Source organism: Cebus imitator, unplaced genomic scaffold (assembly GCF_001604975.1).
Source record: "Cebus imitator isolate Cc_AM_T3 unplaced genomic scaffold, Cebus_imitator-1.0 Scaffold42, whole genome shotgun sequence".
In the NCBI taxonomy this organism is placed as follows: domain Eukaryota; kingdom Metazoa; phylum Chordata; class Mammalia; order Primates; family Cebidae; genus Cebus; species Cebus imitator.
In genome coordinates, this window is record NW_016107357.1 from 3,900,379 (window position 1) to 3,918,769 (window position 18,391).

At 36.5% G+C, this 18,391-nt stretch overlaps 1 protein-coding gene across 12 annotated transcripts in view; it reads left to right on the plus strand.

The window, feature by feature from the left end:
* MARK1 (microtubule affinity regulating kinase 1) overlaps nt 1–18,391 on the plus strand; it is a 127,118-nt gene that overhangs the window by 84,415 nt on the left and 24,312 nt on the right. For all 12 annotated transcript variants that reach the window (XM_017526335.2, XM_017526337.2, XM_017526336.2 and 9 more), the window contains 4 exons: nt 14,185–14,284; nt 15,341–15,453; nt 17,269–17,422; nt 17,708–17,898. In XM_017526335.2, coding sequence (XP_017381824.1) covers nt 14,185–14,284; nt 15,341–15,453; nt 17,269–17,422; nt 17,708–17,898 — 558 coding nt within the window. The remainder of the gene's footprint in view (nt 1–14,184; nt 14,285–15,340; nt 15,454–17,268; nt 17,423–17,707; nt 17,899–18,391) is intronic.

Sequence of the window (18,391 nt, forward strand, 5' to 3'; positions counted from 1 at the left end):
AAGATATGATAATAATGCTTTAATAGAGAACAGGTACTATATAAAGCCCACTTTTATATCACTTCTTTTGAAACCTTTCCATCATTATTCGTAGAAAAATTAGGTGAAATATTTAAAAAGCTAAAATTGTTGACTCACATCAGTTCTAAAATAGTTTTAAAGCTTTTGAGAACATGTCTTGTAATCCTGCTTTGTGACTTTTATCATAAGAACTCCACTTACCTGAGTGTCATTTAATAAAATGCTGAGTTGAAGCAGCAGCTTAGCTAATGAGCAGAGCAAATAGAATATACAAAAATTATTTTGGGGGAATAGATATTACAAATCTCTATGGACAGTTGATAAGATATGCTTATGTCTTAAAGATGATTAATTTATAGTAGCCAAACACTTTAGTCTTTCATCATTAGTATTAAAATATTGAGGATCAAAATATTAGAGTGCTTTGAGTTGGCTTTAAAAGCCAGATTATTACTAAAATATTTGATCATCAGAATCTCATTCTAATTTATTTCAGTATAGTCTGCAATTTCCTGTTCCAGCTTACTAAAACAAAGTTTTTAAGCTATGAAACCATGAGTTCACATTGGACATATTAGTATAATATTATAGATATTATTATACACAGGCTGGTTTGCTTCATAGTTTCCAGAAATGACTTTCCAGGGAAACTTGACACCATTTTTTTAAAAAGAAGTATCTCTTATACCATACCTTAAGAAACTCTCCTGGTAATATTGGTGACTTCAAAAATTATTAGTCTTCATTTTTATTTTTCATACCAATTTTAGTAGCTTTATTGTAAAAAATCTGTAAACTTTTTTTAAAAAGCTATTTTCAAAACACTTACCTTCATTATGTAAGCATAACATTTTATGCATTAGTAATGTTTTATATCATGTTACTTTTTTTTTTTAACCTTAAAAGCTTTTGATACACACTTGCTTTGTCATAAGAATGTACTCCTTCCTTTTTAATAGCTATGTTATTCTCCTTGGGTTATATATAATAATTTATTTCCCTGCTTGTTGCACATCTGAGTTGTTTCCATTGTTTTTGATAAAAATAATGTGGTTTACTTTTCTCCCCTTTGGGATAAATGCTTAGATAAATTCTTCAGAGTGAAATTACTGGGTCAAGGGGCATAAGTGATCTGATAGCTCTTTTATCATTGCCAAAAGATGTGTGTGACCCAAGGCTCTTGACTGTACCTGTTCTCCATAGCTTGATTCAATATTGGATATAAATTGTAGTATTTGATGCCTTGCTTTTATTTGTATTTATTTTATTAGTAATAAAATGGAATATTTTTAATGAACACTTTGTGCTTCTTCATGTATGCTCTCAGTGTCTTTTAACTACTTTTCTTAAGGAGTCTGGTTAATAAGCCTGATAAATTTGTACCAACTTTGTATATTTTAATATAAAATACTTTTTCTGGTAATTTACACATTTTTAAAAAATGGGACATCATGAATAGAAATCTGTCACCCTTACAAAGCCAGTGCTGAGGAGAGATGATCAAGTACCACAGTGATGACTACAGTAACTTCTTGTGTTCCATCAGTCCAGATTACATGTTCGAGCACAGCAAGCAGATGCAGAGTCAACGTCGGTAAGGACTGTCCAGTATTCGATGGCTTGTTTGAATTCTGACAGTTGTCTACTGATGGCTCTGTGGCAAGGGCTGTGAAACTTAATAAGCAGCAGATGGACATCACTGTGAATTGGGCTAGGGGCTTGCACCATGCAAAGAAGTCCGAGGTATCTGGCTTCTGTTGTATCAGTGACATTGTCTTGGTCATCCTGGAGCTGCTGAAGTATCACCAGAGGGTGCTGTATATTGATATTGATATTCACCGTGGCGATGGCATGGAAGAGGCCTTCTATATCACAGACTGGGTCATGACTATGTGTTTCCCTAAGTATGGAGAGAACTTTTCAGGAACTAGGGACCTACAGGATATTGGAGCTGGCAAAGGCAAGTATTACACTGTTAAATACCTGTTCCGAGATGGGATTGAAGACGAGTCCTATGAGGCCATTTTCAGGCTGGTTATGTTCAGAATAATGGAGATGTTCCAGCCTAGTGCAGTGCCCTTACAGTGTGGCTCAGACTCCTTGTCTGGGGATTGGTTAGGTTGCTTCAACCTGACCATCAAAGTGCATGCTGGCCTGTCACAGTGGCTCACGTCTGCTCCCAGCACTTTGGGAGGCTGAGACGGGAAGATCACTTGAGGTCAGGAGTTTGAGACCAGCCTGGCCAACATGGTGAAGCCCCATGTCTACTAAAAATGCAAAAATTAGTGAGGCATGGTAGTGCACTCATGTAATATCAGCTACTCGGGAGGTTGAGTAATGAGAGTTGCTTGTCCCCAAGAGGCAGAGTTTGCAGTGAGCTGAGATCATGCCACAACCCTTCAGCCTGGGCAATTGAGTGAGACTCCATCTCCCCAAAAAAAGGAGGGGGGCATGCCAAGTGTTTGGAATTTGTCAAGAGCTTTAACCTGCCTATTCCAATGCTGGGAGGAGGTGGTTACATCATTTGTAATGTTGCAGAGTGCTGGACATAGGAGACAGCTGTGGCCCTGGATGCAGAAATCCCTAATGAGTTTCCATACAGTAACTACTTGGAATGCTTTGGACCAGATTTCAAGCTCTACATCAGCCCTTCCAGTATGACGAGCCAGAACATGAATGAGTACCTGGAGAAGATAAATAGTGACTGTCTGAGAACCTGAGAATGCTGCCCCACACATCTGTCTCCACATGCAGGTAATTCCAGAGGATGCCATCCCTTAAGAGAGGGGCGATGAGAGTGAAGAAGACCCTGACAAGCACATCTCAATCTGTTCCTCTGACAAATGAATTGCCTGTGAGGAACAGTTCTCCGACTGATGAGGTGGGAGAGGGTGGCCACAAGAACTCTTTCAACTCCAAAAAAGCCAAGAGAATCAAAAGCGGATGAAAAAGAGAAATACCCAGATAAGAAGAACAAAGTCACAGAAGAGGAGAAAATCAAGGAGGAGAAGCCAGAAGCCAAAAGGGTCAAGAAACAGGTCCAGCTCTGGCTTCTTGCTGAGTTCCCCACCTTTCTTCCCCAACATCTCAGATTTTATATTTTCTATTTCTCTGTGTATTTATAAGAAAATTTATTAAATATAAATATCCCAGGGACTAGACAGAAACCAAGGCCCTGAGCCCCGGGCAGCTATGCTGGGTGAGCTCTTCTAGGAGCTGCCTTGCCACCCATCCTTCCATCCTTCCCCATTTCTTAACTTTGAACCATAAAAAGTGCCAGGTCTTGGTGAAAGGGATACTTTTATGCAACCATAAGACAAAATCCTGAAATGCCAAATATCTGCTTAGTAGCTTTGGAAAGGTGCCCTTATTGAACATTCTATAAAAGGTGGCGGGGTCTTCAAGGATCTCCTGTTCTTTTCAGGCTCCTAACATAACATCAGCCATTTTTAGATTGGCTCTGTTTTCATACCTTCCCAGTGGCCTCAGGTGAGCCAAAAAACTCACATGCTTGCCCTTTTTCTTCCCCTGATTCTTCAGGCAGCGGTTGGTGGTCTAGTTTCCTTTTTGAGATACTATTTTCATTTTTGAGACTCTTTGTAATAAAATGGTACATTTTTATAAAAAAGTTAACTGTTTAGACCCTCTCTCACCACTGCCTGTCACAGTGGAAAGATGTGTTTTCTCTTGTTCAAGACTTCACTCACTCATCTGTTTATCTACCTTCCTTCTCAGTACCTCACCCCTTGAGTAAGGTTCTCTCTTCTGTAACCATCAAAACCTTGTCTCTATCCACTCCTTTTCCTCAGCTTTTATGCATACTTGAATGTCTTCCATTAAAAAAGGCATCCCCTCAACTTGGCAATCTCTTTTCAGTGCTGCTGTTTTGCTCCTCCTTTGTAGTGAGTTTTTTTGAGCAGTATCTACACTTAAACCATCACCTGTTCCTCACCAATCCATTTACCTTTTGGTTCCTAATGTCACCACTCCACTGAAACTTTCCCCAGCAAAGTCCCCCATCTCTGTTGCTAAACACAAGGAGTTACTTTTTTAGCTATCACCTTGTTTGACCATTTGGCCATATTTGACAGTACAACACTTTCCCCTCTTCGAAGAACTCTTTCCTTGCCTTCCATGTCATGCTGTGCAGGTTTTCCTTTTTGGATTTCTTTTCTTTCTAACCTTTAAATGCTAGTGTTCCTTGAGGCTGCACTCTGAACCCTTTTCCATTCATTCTTATGCTATTCATTCTTCCTGGAGAATCCCATCCACCCCCACAGCTTCTGTACAGCATCATCTGTAGGCTAAGGATTCCTGAGGCTCAATCCCTAGCCCAGATTTCTCTTGAGCCTCAGAATAAAGTAACAGTAACTATAGAACATGTCTGTTGAGATAGCACATAGTACCTCAAACTCAGCTTGTCTAAAACTGAGCTCCATTTTTCTTGATCCATTCTTCCCTCTCTGAGTTTGGTTTCTCAGTGAATGATACCAGCTTCTCTATTCAGTTGTCTAAATGAGAAATCTGGGCATTATCTTCCATTTCTTCTTTTTTTTATCTCTCCCCCTATATCCAGTAATGTAGATAGATATATGGATATCCATCCTTTGTAATCATGAATTGTGATTAAAAAGTTCCATAAAACTGTATAAATCATGAAGTTTTGTTCATTTTTACCAGCAAAATGTTGGACATGTCTTTTGTTTCCATATTGCCACTGTCTACCTTAAAATTGGGGTGTCATCATCTCTCTCCTTGATTTTAGCTAAAGCCTTTTAGTTGATTTCTATGCTTCTAGTCTTGAACGCCTCTAACCCACTCCCTCCATATGGGCTAGAGAGACTTTTCAAAATCATACCTGTGAAAGATAACCATTACATGCTGGTTTTGCCTGAGGGCCTCTTTACACCTGCATTTTCTCTCCTGGTTATTTGCCTTCCTTCCACTTCTTTTTTGCATGATTGACCCATATTTATCCTACCTGAATCTAACTTTTTACTTACTTAGTATTCTACTATTTATTAATCTTACTCCACTTGTTATTATTTTCAACTTGTAATCTTAAATTTGAGAACATCAACAAGGACTTGGGGAACTTGAAGTATTTCTGTCTAGCTCATGTTTGTTATTTTTCTTCCTTGTCCATTCTCATTCATTATCATAACAACAAACATCCAAAGAGCTCCCATTAAAGAGTAATGTGTTTGCATGTTCTCGCTCATAGGTGGGTGTTGAACAATGAGAACACATGGACACAGAGAGGGGAGCATCACACACTGGGGTCTGTCGGGGAGAAATAGGGGAGGGACAGTGGGGGGTGGGGAGTTGGGGAGAGATAGCATGGGGAGAAATGCCAGATATAGGTGATGGGGAGGAAGGCAGCAAATCACACTGCCATGTGTGTACCTATGCAACAATCTTGCATGTTCTTCACACGTACCCCAAAACCTAAAATGCAATTAAAAAAAAGAGTAATGTGTTAATAAAAGGATAGTTAGATTCCTTTGTTTGTATTGATATGTGTGTGGAAGGGTAGGATTTGCTACAGATTTACTTTATATATACTTAAAGACTTTTAAGCATCAGCTGAGCTTCTGCTTCCATATGCTTTCCTTACTTCCTCTGCTCGTGCAGCTATAGAATTGAATGAGTAAAGATGTCAAGGTGTAGACTGGCTAGATTGGCACTTGATCGGTGTGGGAAGGATTGTATGTACTGTGTTAACTGTCCTTAAGTAGTTCGTTATGTTCTCTGAGGGCTTTTTGTGTTCACCTTCCAACCTAGGAAATTCTGCCAACAACAGAATTTTATTTCTACAGATGCTGGTGCCTGACTCTTGCTCAGGCTTCTGTCAGACATACTGTTTGAGAGGGGAGAGGTAAGGAACAGGAAAGGCCTTAATATTTTGAGGAATTGTGTGGCATCTATTGCTTTTCTGCTTTGCTAATTTGTTTTCCCTCCTGATGTTCACCCACCCCAACACTTTTCCTTTATTGACGAATAATCACTGAAGACATATGGTAGAATTATCATTTGTAGTAGGTCTAGTTTCATTTAAATTAGTTGGATAACAGGAGACCTTCCCCAACCTAGCAAGACAGACCAAAATTCAAATTCAGGAAATACAGAGAATACCACAAAAATACTCCTCGATTTAACTTGAGGAGATAACTGCAAAAAAAAAAAAAAAAAAAAAAAAAAAAAAAAAAAAAAAAAAAAAGCTTGAGAAGAGCAACCCCAAGACACATAATTGCCACACCAAGGTGAAACAAAGGAAAAAATGTTAAGGGCATTCACAGGGAAAGGTCAGGTTACTCACAAAGGGAACCCATCAGACTAATAGTGGATCTCTCTGCAGAAATCCTATAAGCCAGAAGAGAGTAGGGTCTGATATTAAACATTCTTAATGAAGGAGTTTCAATTCAAGCCAAGCTAAGCTTCATAAGCAAAGGAGAAATAAAATCCTTTACAGACAAGCAAATGCTGAGAGATTTTATCACCACCAGGCCTGCCTTATAAGAGCTCCTGAAGGAAGCACTAGATATGGAGAGGAAAAACCAGTACCAGCCACTAAAAAACATAACAAATTGTAAAGACCATCAACACTATGAAGAAACTGCATCAACTAATGGGCATAATAAACAGCTAGCTTCATAATGACAGAATGAGATTCACAAATAACAATATTAACCTTAAGTGTAAATGGGCTAAATGCCCCAATTAAAAGACACCAACCAGCAAATTGGATAAAAAGTCAAGACCCATTGGTGTGCTGTATTCAGGAGACTCATCTCATGTGCAAAGGCACACATAGCCTCAAAATAAAGGGAAAGAGGAATATTTTCCGAGAAAATGGAAAGGAAAAAAAAGCAGGGTTTGCAATCCTAGTCTCTGATGAAACAGACTTTAAACCAACAAAGACAAAAAAGACAAAGGCGTTACATAATGGTAAAGGGATCAATGCAGCAAGAACTAACTATCCTAAATATATATGTACCCAATACAGGAGTACCCAGATTCATAAAGCAAGTTCTTAGAGACCTACCAAGAGACTTGGACTCCCACACAGTAGTGGTGGGAGACATTAACACCCCACTGTCACTATTAGATCAATGAGGCAGAAAATTAACAAGGATATTCGGTACTTGAACTCAGCTCTGGACCAAGCGGACCTAATAGACAGCTACAGAACTCTTCACCCCAAATCAACAGAATATACATTGTTTTCAGCACCACATCACACTTATTCTAAAATTGGCCACATAATTGGAAGTAAAACACTCCTTAGCAAATGCAAAAGAACGGAAATCATAACAAACAGTCCCTGAGACCACAGTGCAGTCACATTAGAACTCAGGATTAAGAAACTCACTCAAAACCACACAGCTACATGGAAACTGAACAACCTGCTCCTGCATGACTACTGGGTAAATAATGAAATGAAGGCAAAAATAAATAAGTGCTTTGAAATCAGTGAGAACAAAGACACGACATACCAGAACCTCTGGGACACAGCTAAAGCAGTGTTTAGAGGAAATTTATAGCACTAAATGCCCATAGGAGAAAGCAGGAAAGATCTAAAATCAACACCCTAACATCACAATTAAAAGAACTAGAGAAGCAAGAGTAAACAAATTCAAAAGCTTGCAGAAGACAAGAAATAACTAAGATCAGAGCAGAACTGAAGGAGGTAGAGACACAAAAAAACCTTCAAAAAATTAGTGAATCCAGGAGCTGGTTTTTTGAAAAGATTAACAAAACAGATAGACCACTAGCCAGACTAATAAAGAAGAAAAGAGAGAAGAATCAAATAGATGCAATAAAAAATGATAAAGGGGGTATCACCACTGATCCCACAGACATAGAAACTACTATCAGAAAATACCAAAAACACCTCTATGGAAATAAACTAGAAAATCTAGAAAAAATGGATAAATTTCTGGACACACACACATTCCCAAGACTAAACCAGGAAGACGTCAAATCCCTGAATAGACCAATAACAAGTTCTGAAATTGAGGCAGCAATTAATAGCCTTCCAACCAAAAAAAGTGTAGGACCAGATGGATTCACAGCCGAATTCTACCAGAGCTCCAAAGAGGAGCTGGTACCATTCCTTCTGAAACTTTTTCAAACATTAGCAAAAGAGAGACTCCTTCCTAACTCATTTTATGAGGCCAGCATCCTGATACTAAAACTTGGCAGAAACACAACAAAAAAAGAAAACTTCAGGCCAGTGTCCCTGGTGAACATTGATATGAAAATCCTTAATATAATACTTGCAACTCAAATCCAGCAGCACATCTAAAAGCTTATCCACAACAATCAAATCTGCTTCATCCCTGGGATGATGCAAGGCTGGTTCACCATATGTAAATCTATAAACGTAATCCATCACATAAACAGAACCAATGACAAAAACCACATGATTATCTCAATAGATGCGGAAAAGGACTTTGATATAAAATTAAATGCCCCTTCATGCTAAAAAAAAAAAAAAAAAAAACTTTCAATAAACTAGGTATTGATTGAACATATCTCAAAATAATAAGAGCTATTTATGGCAAACTCAGAGCCAATATTTTACTGAATGGACAAAAGCTGGAAGCATTCCTTTTGAAAACCAGCACAAGACAAGGATGTCTCTCTCACCACTCCTATTCAACATAGTTTTGGAAGTTCTAGCCAGGGCAATCAGGCAAGAGAAAAAATAAAGAGTATTCAAATAGGAAGAGAGGAAGTCAAATTGCTCCTGTTTGCAGATGACATGATTGTATATTTAGAAGACCCCATCATCTCAGCCCAAAATCTCCTTAAGATGATAAGCAACGTCAGCAAAATCTCAGGATACAAAATCAATGTGCAAAAATCACAAGCATTCATATATACCAATAAGAGATAAACAGAGAGCCAAATCATGAGTGAGCTCCCATTCACAAGTGCTACAAAGAGAATAAAATACCTGAATACAACTAACAAGGGATGTGAAGGACCTCTTCAAGGAGAACTACAAACCATTGCTCAAGGAAATAAGAGAGGACACAGACAAATGGAAAAACATTCTGTGCTCATGGATAGGAAGAATCAATATTGTGAAAATGGCCATACTGCCCAAAGTAATTTATAGATTCAGTGCTATCCCCGTCAAGCTACCATTGACTTTCTTCACAGAAGTAGAAAAAGCTACTTTAAACTTAATATGGAACCAAGAAAGAGCCCATATAGCCGAGACAATCCAAAGCAGAAAGAACAAACCTGGAGGCATCATGCTACCTGACTTCAAACTATGCTACACTGCTACAGTAACCAAAACAGCATGGTACTGATACCAAAACAGGTATGTAGACCAATGGAACAGAACAGAGGCCTCAAAAGTAACACCACACATCTACAACCATCTGATCTTTAACAAATCTGACAGAAACAAGCAATGGGGAAAGGATTCCCTATTTAATCAATGGTGTTGGGAAAAGTGGCTAACCATATTCAGAAAACTGAAACTGGACTCCTTCCTTACACCTTACACAAAAACTAAGATGGATTAAAGACTTAAATGTAAGACCTAAAACCATAAAAACCCTAGAAGAAAACCTAGGCTGTACCATTGAGAACATAGGCATAGGCAAAGACTTCATGATTAAAACACGGAAAGCAATGGCAACAAAAGCCAAAATAGACAAATGGGATCTAATTAAACCAAAGAGCTTCTGCACATCGAAAGAAACTATCATCAGAGTGAACAAGCACCCCACAGAATGGGAGAAGATTTTTGTAGCCTATCCATCTGACAAAGGGCTAATATCTAGAATCAACAAGTAACTTAAACAAATTTATAAGAAAAAAACAACCCCAGCAAAAAGTGGATGAAAGATATGAACAGACACTTCTCAAAAGAAGACATATATGCAGCCAACAAACATATAATTATATATATATAAAGCTCATCATCACTGGTCATTAGAGAAATACAAATCAAAACCACAATGAGATACTATCTAATGCCAGTTAGAATGGAGATCATTATAAAGTCAGGAAACAACAGATACTGGAAAGGATGTGGAGAAATAGGAATGTTTTTACGCTATTGATGGGAGTGCAAATTAGTTCAACCATCATGGAAGACAATGTGGTGATTTCTCAAGAACCTGGAACCAGAAATACCATTTCACCCAGTAATCCCATTACTGGGTATGTACCCAAAGGATTATAAATCATTCTACTATAAAGACACATGCACACGTATGTTTATTGTAGCACTGTTCACAATAGCAAAGACTTGGAACCAACCCAAATGCCCATCAGTGATAGACTGGATGAAGAAAATGTGGCACATATACACCATGGAATACTATGCAGCCCTAAAAATGGATGGGTTTCTGTCCTTTGCAGGGACATGGATGAAGCTAGAAACCATCATTCTCAGCAAACTAACACAGGAACAGAAAACCAAACACTGCATGTTCTCACTCATAAGTGGAAGCTGAACAATCAGAACACATGGACAAAGGGAGGGGAGCATCACACACCAGGGTCTGTCATGGGGTGGGAGTCAAGGGTGGGGATAGAATTAGGAGAAATACCTAATGTAGATGACAGGTTGATGGGTGCAGCAAACCACCATGGCACGTGTATACCTATGTAACCTGCACATTCTGCACATGTATCCCAGACCTTAAAGTATAATTAAAAAATAATAATAATTTAAAACAGTAGTTGGATAAGGTACTTAAATTACCATAGCCCAATATGGTGATAAGAAATCAAGTTAGTGGTAGTCTTTTAAGAGTTACATGTCTGCACTGCATATTCTCATAAGTGGCTGTTGAACAATGAGAACACATGGACACGGAGAGGAGAACATCACCATTCCAGGGTCTTTTGAGGGGTTGGGGGGCCAGGTGGGATAGCAGGGGAGGATTGGGGAGGGATAACATTAGGAGAAATACCTAATGTAGATGATGGGGGGATAGATGCAGCAAACTACCATGGCATGTGTATACCTATGTAACAATCCTGCACGATTTGCATAAGTACTCCAGAGCTTTAAGTGAAAGGAAGGAAGGAAAGAAGGAGGGAGGGAAGGAAGGAAGGGAAAAAAAGAAAGAAGGAAAGAAAGAGAAAGAAAAAGCAGGCACGAGGGTACATATTTTTGTGCCTGACTCCATTACATGAACTTCAAGACTAAGAAACATTAATGTACGGTGTTGAAAGGCAGGATGAAGGGAAGTAGTTGGGGCATGAGGAGGTTTTGGGGGTAAACGGTGGTGGCAGTATTTTCTGGTTCTGGGGGGTGGCTGCATGTGTGTTCATTTCATGAAAGTTCATATGCATTTGTGCAATTGCCTGTAAATATGTCATACTCCAATAATATTAAAAATATGAAAAATAAAAATATAAAGCCCATATGGCAAAGGAAAAAAAGAGTTACATTTCTGTATGATTGTATTTTTAAAATATATTAATTCTCTAGAAAGTTTAATTTAAAAATGTATCATGTGGCCAGGCATGGTGGCTCATGCCTGTAATCCCAGCACTTGGGGAAACGGAGGCAAGCAGATTACTTGATTCCAAGAGTTCAAGACCAGCCTGGGCAACATAAAGAGACCCTCTGTTTAAATAAAAAAAAAAAAAATTATGTGACGATGACCTCTGGAAAATCCTCCAATCCAGCACAGCAGTATTCTAAGAGATTCCAGTTGTTAGAACTCTGCCCTGGATTTATTTTTTCTAGTGATTAGCTTTAGGTAAATGTTAATAAATGAGTGGAAGGTACTTTGGCAGTCAAGGAATTAGCCTTCAAAAGATTATATATATATCCTATATATAGGATATATATATCCTATATACATATATCATATATATCCTATATATATCTCACATATATATCCTATATATTATATATATATGAGATATATATATAGGATATATATATATATATATATATCCTATATATATAGGATATATATATATATATATATCCTATATATATATCTCATATATATATAATATATAGGATATATATTGTCATATATATATCTCATATATATATCCTATATATATCTCATATATATATCCTATATATATCTCATATATATCTCATATATATATCCTATATATTATATATATATGAGATATATATATAGGATATATATATATATATCCTATATATATAGGATATATATATATATATATCCTATATATATATCTCATATATATATAATATATAGGATATATATATGAGATATATATAGGATATATATGATATATGTATATATATATATCGTATATATATCCTATATCCTATATCATATATATATTCTATATCATATCATATATATCATATATATATATGTAGTTATTTTTCTAATTAGTAGAATATTGGCATGTAAAATTTAAAGATGGAGAATGTACTTTACAGGACCTGGAAAAAGACAATTAATATATCAGCAACTAGAATGAAAACCTAAAATTCTGTAGTAATGAAAAGTGAACAGTCTTTCTAAATTAATATAAAATTATTCAAATAAGTTTATTCCAGTTCCCCATTTACCATGCGTATAGTAAATTCTCTACTAGATTGCCTTTTTTTTCGTGGTGGTGATGGTGGTAAAAAATACATAACATATGTTTCCCCTTTTAACAGCTTTTAAGTGTGTATTACAGTATCGTTAACTATGTATACATTGTTGTACAGGAGATCTCCAGAACTTTTTCATTTTGTGTGACTAAAACTCTGTACTCATTCAGTTTCCCTATTTCCCCCTCCTCAGCCCCAGCAGTCACCATTCTATTATAGTTTATGTTTCTATGAGTTTAACTACTTTAGATAATCCATGTAAGTGAATCATGCAGTATTTGTCTTTTTGTGATTGGCTTATTTTACCTAGCATGATGTCCTCAAGGTTCATCTATGTTGTAACATATGGCAAGATTTTTTTTAAGGCTGAATAATATTTCTTTGTATTTGTGTATCACATTTTCTTTATCAATTCATCTGTCAATGGACATTTAGGTTGCTTCCACATCTAGGCTATTGTAACTAATGCTGCAGTGAATATAAGCTTCTGAATATCTCTTTGATACTCTGTTATCAGTTTTTTTGGATAAATACCTGGAAGTGGGATTACTGGATCATATGGTAGTTCTATTTTTAATTTTTTGAGCAACCTCTATACTGTTCTCCGTAGTGGCTGTACCACTTTACATTCCTGCCAGCAGTTCACAAGGGTTTCAATTTCTCCACACGCTCACCAACACTTGTTTTCTGTTTTTTTGATAGTGGCCATCCTAATGAATATAAGGTGATATTTCACTATGGTTTTGAGTTCCTTGATGACTATTGATGTTGAGCATCATTTCACACAACAAGCATGCCTGTTGGCCACTTCTGTATCTTTTTTGTTAGAAATATTACTTTGCCCATTTTTAATTCAGGTTATTTATTTTTATATTATGAGTTGCAGGTGTTCTTTACATATTCTGAATATTTACTCCTTATCCAGTAAATGTTTTGCAAATACTTTTCCCATTTTCTAGCTTGCCTCCATAAGGTTGCCTTTTAAAAGCCCAGGACTGTTATTTACAGCCTTAGCTTAAGTATGACTCTGGTAATTCACATCAACCCCTGCTTGATTCTCACCTAATTTCTAACTCTAGACTTAAATTTTGACTACTCTCCCTTTCCACATCAGGTTAGCTGTGATAACTTTACTGTTAACCCTGATTTTCATTCCCCATGACGTCTTCTTTGCTAATATTTTAATATGTGGTGATTTTAAAATAAGGCATATGTTTGGCAAAAGCCAGGAAAAAATTATAATCTCTGTATTAATGTTAAATATAAAATCGAAAGCAGAAGTTAAAATCTGCTTTATGAGAAGTAAGTTCTTACATTAAAATACCTAAATTTGGAAATATTCCCTTTGGAGGAATAAGGGAGGCATGCTACCTTGAATTAATACATTTGGTGAGTGTGTAGGAAGATAGTCACAGTTGTCATGTGTGTCCCAAAGTCTTATACCTCTTTTTGTCCCACTAATCAAACCAGAAATGTCACATGAAACTTGTTGAGTGAACTAGTAATTTCACATTTGCTAAAATAGAGCTAAAATAAGTTCCTGAATGTTCTGATTGACCACACATAATGTAGAGTTTATTTCCTAGCAAATAATGAAAGATCGATGGATGAATGTTGGTCATGAAGAAGAAGAACTAAAGCCATATACTGAGCCTGATCCAGATTTCAATGACATAAAAAGAATAGGTAAGTATTTAAACGTGGTAAGAAGTGGTGTCCCTAGTCAACAAGTAAGAGTCCTTTAGTGTACAAAAATAGTGTTTAAAAGTGTGAATAGAAAGCAATTTTTACTTGAAAAATACTTGCGTTATCATTTTAATGATAATACACTAAAAATTCTACATTTCAAGTTCCCTAATTTGTTCTGATATATATTATGGTCCAATTCAATGTTTGACAACAATGATATAAAACTTAACATAAATAAACTGAATTCTTTCCTTTCAGTGATGCCCAGCAGGAGGAATGGCTGATGTAACTATCAGCACTGATCAGACTGATAAGTATCAGCAAATATAGCATTTATTTTAACAAAAAATGTAGAGGCACTGAATTGAGAGTTGAACACTTTGGCTCTCCCTTTCTTTTTCCACTGTCTTAGCAGCGTTTATTCTCCCTCCTCACTTGTCCTGCTATTGCCCATGCCTAGCCAGAGCATTCCTTCTAACTTGTTCTCTCCATTTCTCAATCCCTTCCCAAAGCCATTATTTAGTCTCAAGCTGAGTCATCTCAACTGTGTTTTTATCTGGCTTGAGAGCAGTGTGGCAGGGGAGAGCATTTTAGGGTGTCAGGAACCTGATCAGAAAAACCATGGAAATTCAAATCGCCCGAAGAAGAGTCAACCTACTGTAAATCAGAAAGCAGAAATTGTTAAGAAATGAGAGAAACCACTTCACAAGTAGCTGAGGATGAGTTGAGAGAAAGACAATTTTGTGTAACAGAGACTAACATGGTCTCAGACTGGACAAAGAAAGCTCAGGAATGTATTAGGCAAGGAGAAATTAAGTGGGCCCATTAATATATTACCCATGATATAGATAATTTCTGCATGTAAAATTATCATTGTACAATATCTGTGAACATATGGTATCTTAGGCTAATAGTCCAGAAGTTTTTAAAACTACACTTTAAATTTTCATGACTTAGTTTTCATATTCAAAATTGGCAAACTTGCCTGTTTTTGTTGATTTGTTTACTAAACTAAACCCATTTTCAGAACATCTCTCTTTTTTAAATTTCTAGATATTATGGTCACTATGGGCTTTGCACGAGATGAAATAAATGATGCCTTAATAAATCAAAAGTATGATGAAGTTATGGCTACTTACATTCTTCTAGGTAGAAAACCACCTGAAGTAAGTTTTTCACCTTTTCAGATTACTGTGAATTATTTATTGAGCTAATATATTAGTAAATACATTCTTTTTGGTATCAAAAATAATATAAAGATCCTATCCTAACATTCTTATTTATTGGAATTCAAAAATCAAGATGATAAATTATGAAGTGATTTTATTTCTGGGTACCAAAGAGATTTTATGAAAGAACAGGCCTACTATCTTTCTTAGCTCCAAGAGGCACCATTCACAACCTGGTCTTCGAGAATGGTCTCCCCCACAGCTTGTGCATCCAAATGCAACAGCCCCACCAAAGGTAATATGGTTATTTCAGGTGTGCAGAAAAGTCAGTGACTGGAACATGAGGAAGTGATAGCTTTTGAAATAAAATGTATGTCTTAAATGATTTTTAAAAGAGGTAACTCTGGGAAAGGTTATTTGGTGACATTTTGCCTTATAAAGTGTCAAGTGACTGATGCTTTCAACTGGGAATTCTCAAGGCCAGGAGAACTATCATAAGGAGATAGATTCAGGAAATAACTATATACAAATGGTGAACTATGGTAGGTAGTTTTGCATTGCTATAAAGAAGTACCTGAGATGGGATAATTTATAAAGAAAAAAAGTTTATTTGACTCACAGTTCTGCAGGCATGATGCTGGCATCTGCATGGTGTTGGCATCTGCTTCTGGTAAAGGCCTCAGGAAGCTTACAGACATGATGGAAGGTGAGGGGAAGCCAGCATGTCACATGGCAAGAGCGAGCAGATGAGAGGTGGGGGAGGTGCCATGCTCTTTTAAGTAACCAGATCTAGCATGAACCCATAGAGGGAGAACTGATTACCTTGAGCTGGTTCCAAAGTTCAGGCTCTTATTGGATCTAAGCTACCCTGCCCCCACCCTACCCCAGCACAACCACTAACTATGCAACTAAGGCAATTAATTTTCTGTGCCTCAGTTATCTTATCTATAAAATGGGGACAATAATAGTACTTATCTTTTAGGATCATTGGAAGTGTTAAATGAGTGAGTACTTATAAAGTCCTCGGAACAGTTTCTCGTGGGTTACTATGTGCTCTGAGTTAGGCTGTTATTATCATCAGTATTACCTTGCGATATCATTAGTATTATCTGTATATGAATTTAGATTTCCTATAGGGATGCCAGTGATTCCATCAAAGGTTTGCTGGTAGCAAACAAGTTTTATGTTACAGAGAGAGGAATAGTATGTCAATCCAGAGTTTACCATGCTGAGTTCTAAGTAGATATAATTTCCTGATCAGAAACAGTAAACCAGTTTTTTTTTTTTTACAAATGTGGAGAAAACAAAACAAACGAATCTATGCTTATGTTTATATGCATACATACGTATATATACATGTGTGTGTATTTAAAATTTTAGATTTTATTGTAAGTTTAAATCTCAGTGATGCCCCTAACTTTCTTAAACTCAGTTTTTCCATCTATGAAGTGCAGCTTAATACATCATAGGTTTGTTGTGATGATTAAAGAAAGTGACATATAGAAAGAGCTTAGTACAGTGCCTAGTCTATAATTACCATTCAATAATTGGTTGCTGTTATTGGTGTTCTGACTAAACTAAGGATTTGTACAAAATAATAGAAGATTATGAGTAGTCACTAATGCATATTCTATCCAGTTCACTCCTTTCCTGCTTGCCAACTTAAAGTTCTAGGCCCAATACTACACGGTTTTTTAAATTTTGATTACTTCTTGTATAGCTGTAAATCATTTAGAAAATAAAGAGTGCAGTGTTTGTACAAACTTTTTTTTTTTTTTTGCTTTAAAATCCTCGTGGTTTTTCTTCTTATAGTTTGAAGGTGGTGAATCCTTATCCAGTGGAAACTTGTGTCAGAGATCCCGGCCCAGTAGTGACTTAAACAACAGCACTCTTCAGTCCCCTGCTCACCTGAAGGTCCAGAGAAGCATCTCAGCAAATCAGAAGCAGCGGCGTTTCAGTGATCATGGTGGGGAAAAAAGTCACATAAGTGAAACAACACATGGGTTCTACCCAAACTTGTGTTTTTAAAGCATTGTACATTCATGTCTATGTGCTTGTGTCATCTAGTTCTCACAGACATATATTACTGAATTATAAAAATAATCCCTATTGCAGGGACTGACCTGATTTTTGAAATCAAAGAATTTAAAACATGCAAATGTAGATAATTTTAATACAGAGTTTTTGTTTGTGAGCAGAAAATAGATCAGTTGTTTTTCAGCTCATTATGCTATTTTTTTTTAAATGATAGCTGGTCCATCCATTCCTCCTGCTGTATCATATACCAAAAGAGCTCAGGCTAACAGCGTGGAAAGTGAACAGAAAGAGGAGTGGGACAAAGATGTGGCTCGAAAACTTGGCAGCACAACAGTTGGCTCAAAAAGCGAGATGACTGCAAGCCCTCTTGTAGGGCCAGAGAGGAAAAAATCAACCATTACAAGTGTGAGTAAATACTCTGGTATATTGCAGTTTATTGTAATAACTTGTTTCAGGGTTATGGATAAACTCTTTATCTTTTATTTTTTTTTAATGATTGAAAAGGAATTATAATTTAAAGAACATGCAGAAGGGACCACACTTCTCATAAATGCAATTTAAGAACAACAACAACAAAAAAAAGAATTCTTTTTTGCATGTAAACACTTAACTTCAACTTCAAATGCTGCTTCATTTTAAACTCTTTAAAGTTTCCTGCTTCATTTTCCTTTTTATAATGTTTACTTAATATTATATTGGCACATTTCATTTTATTTACAAATATGCTGTTTAATGAAGCCAGACTCAAATAATTAATTTATAAAGTTGCCTCACATTAGTCACTTAAAACAGCAAACTACATAAATTATATAATGAATGGGAATTAGAAGAGGGTTTGAGCTGCTCTCTCATAAGGCAGCAGGAAAGAATACAGATAGAAAATATAAAAGAAAACTAA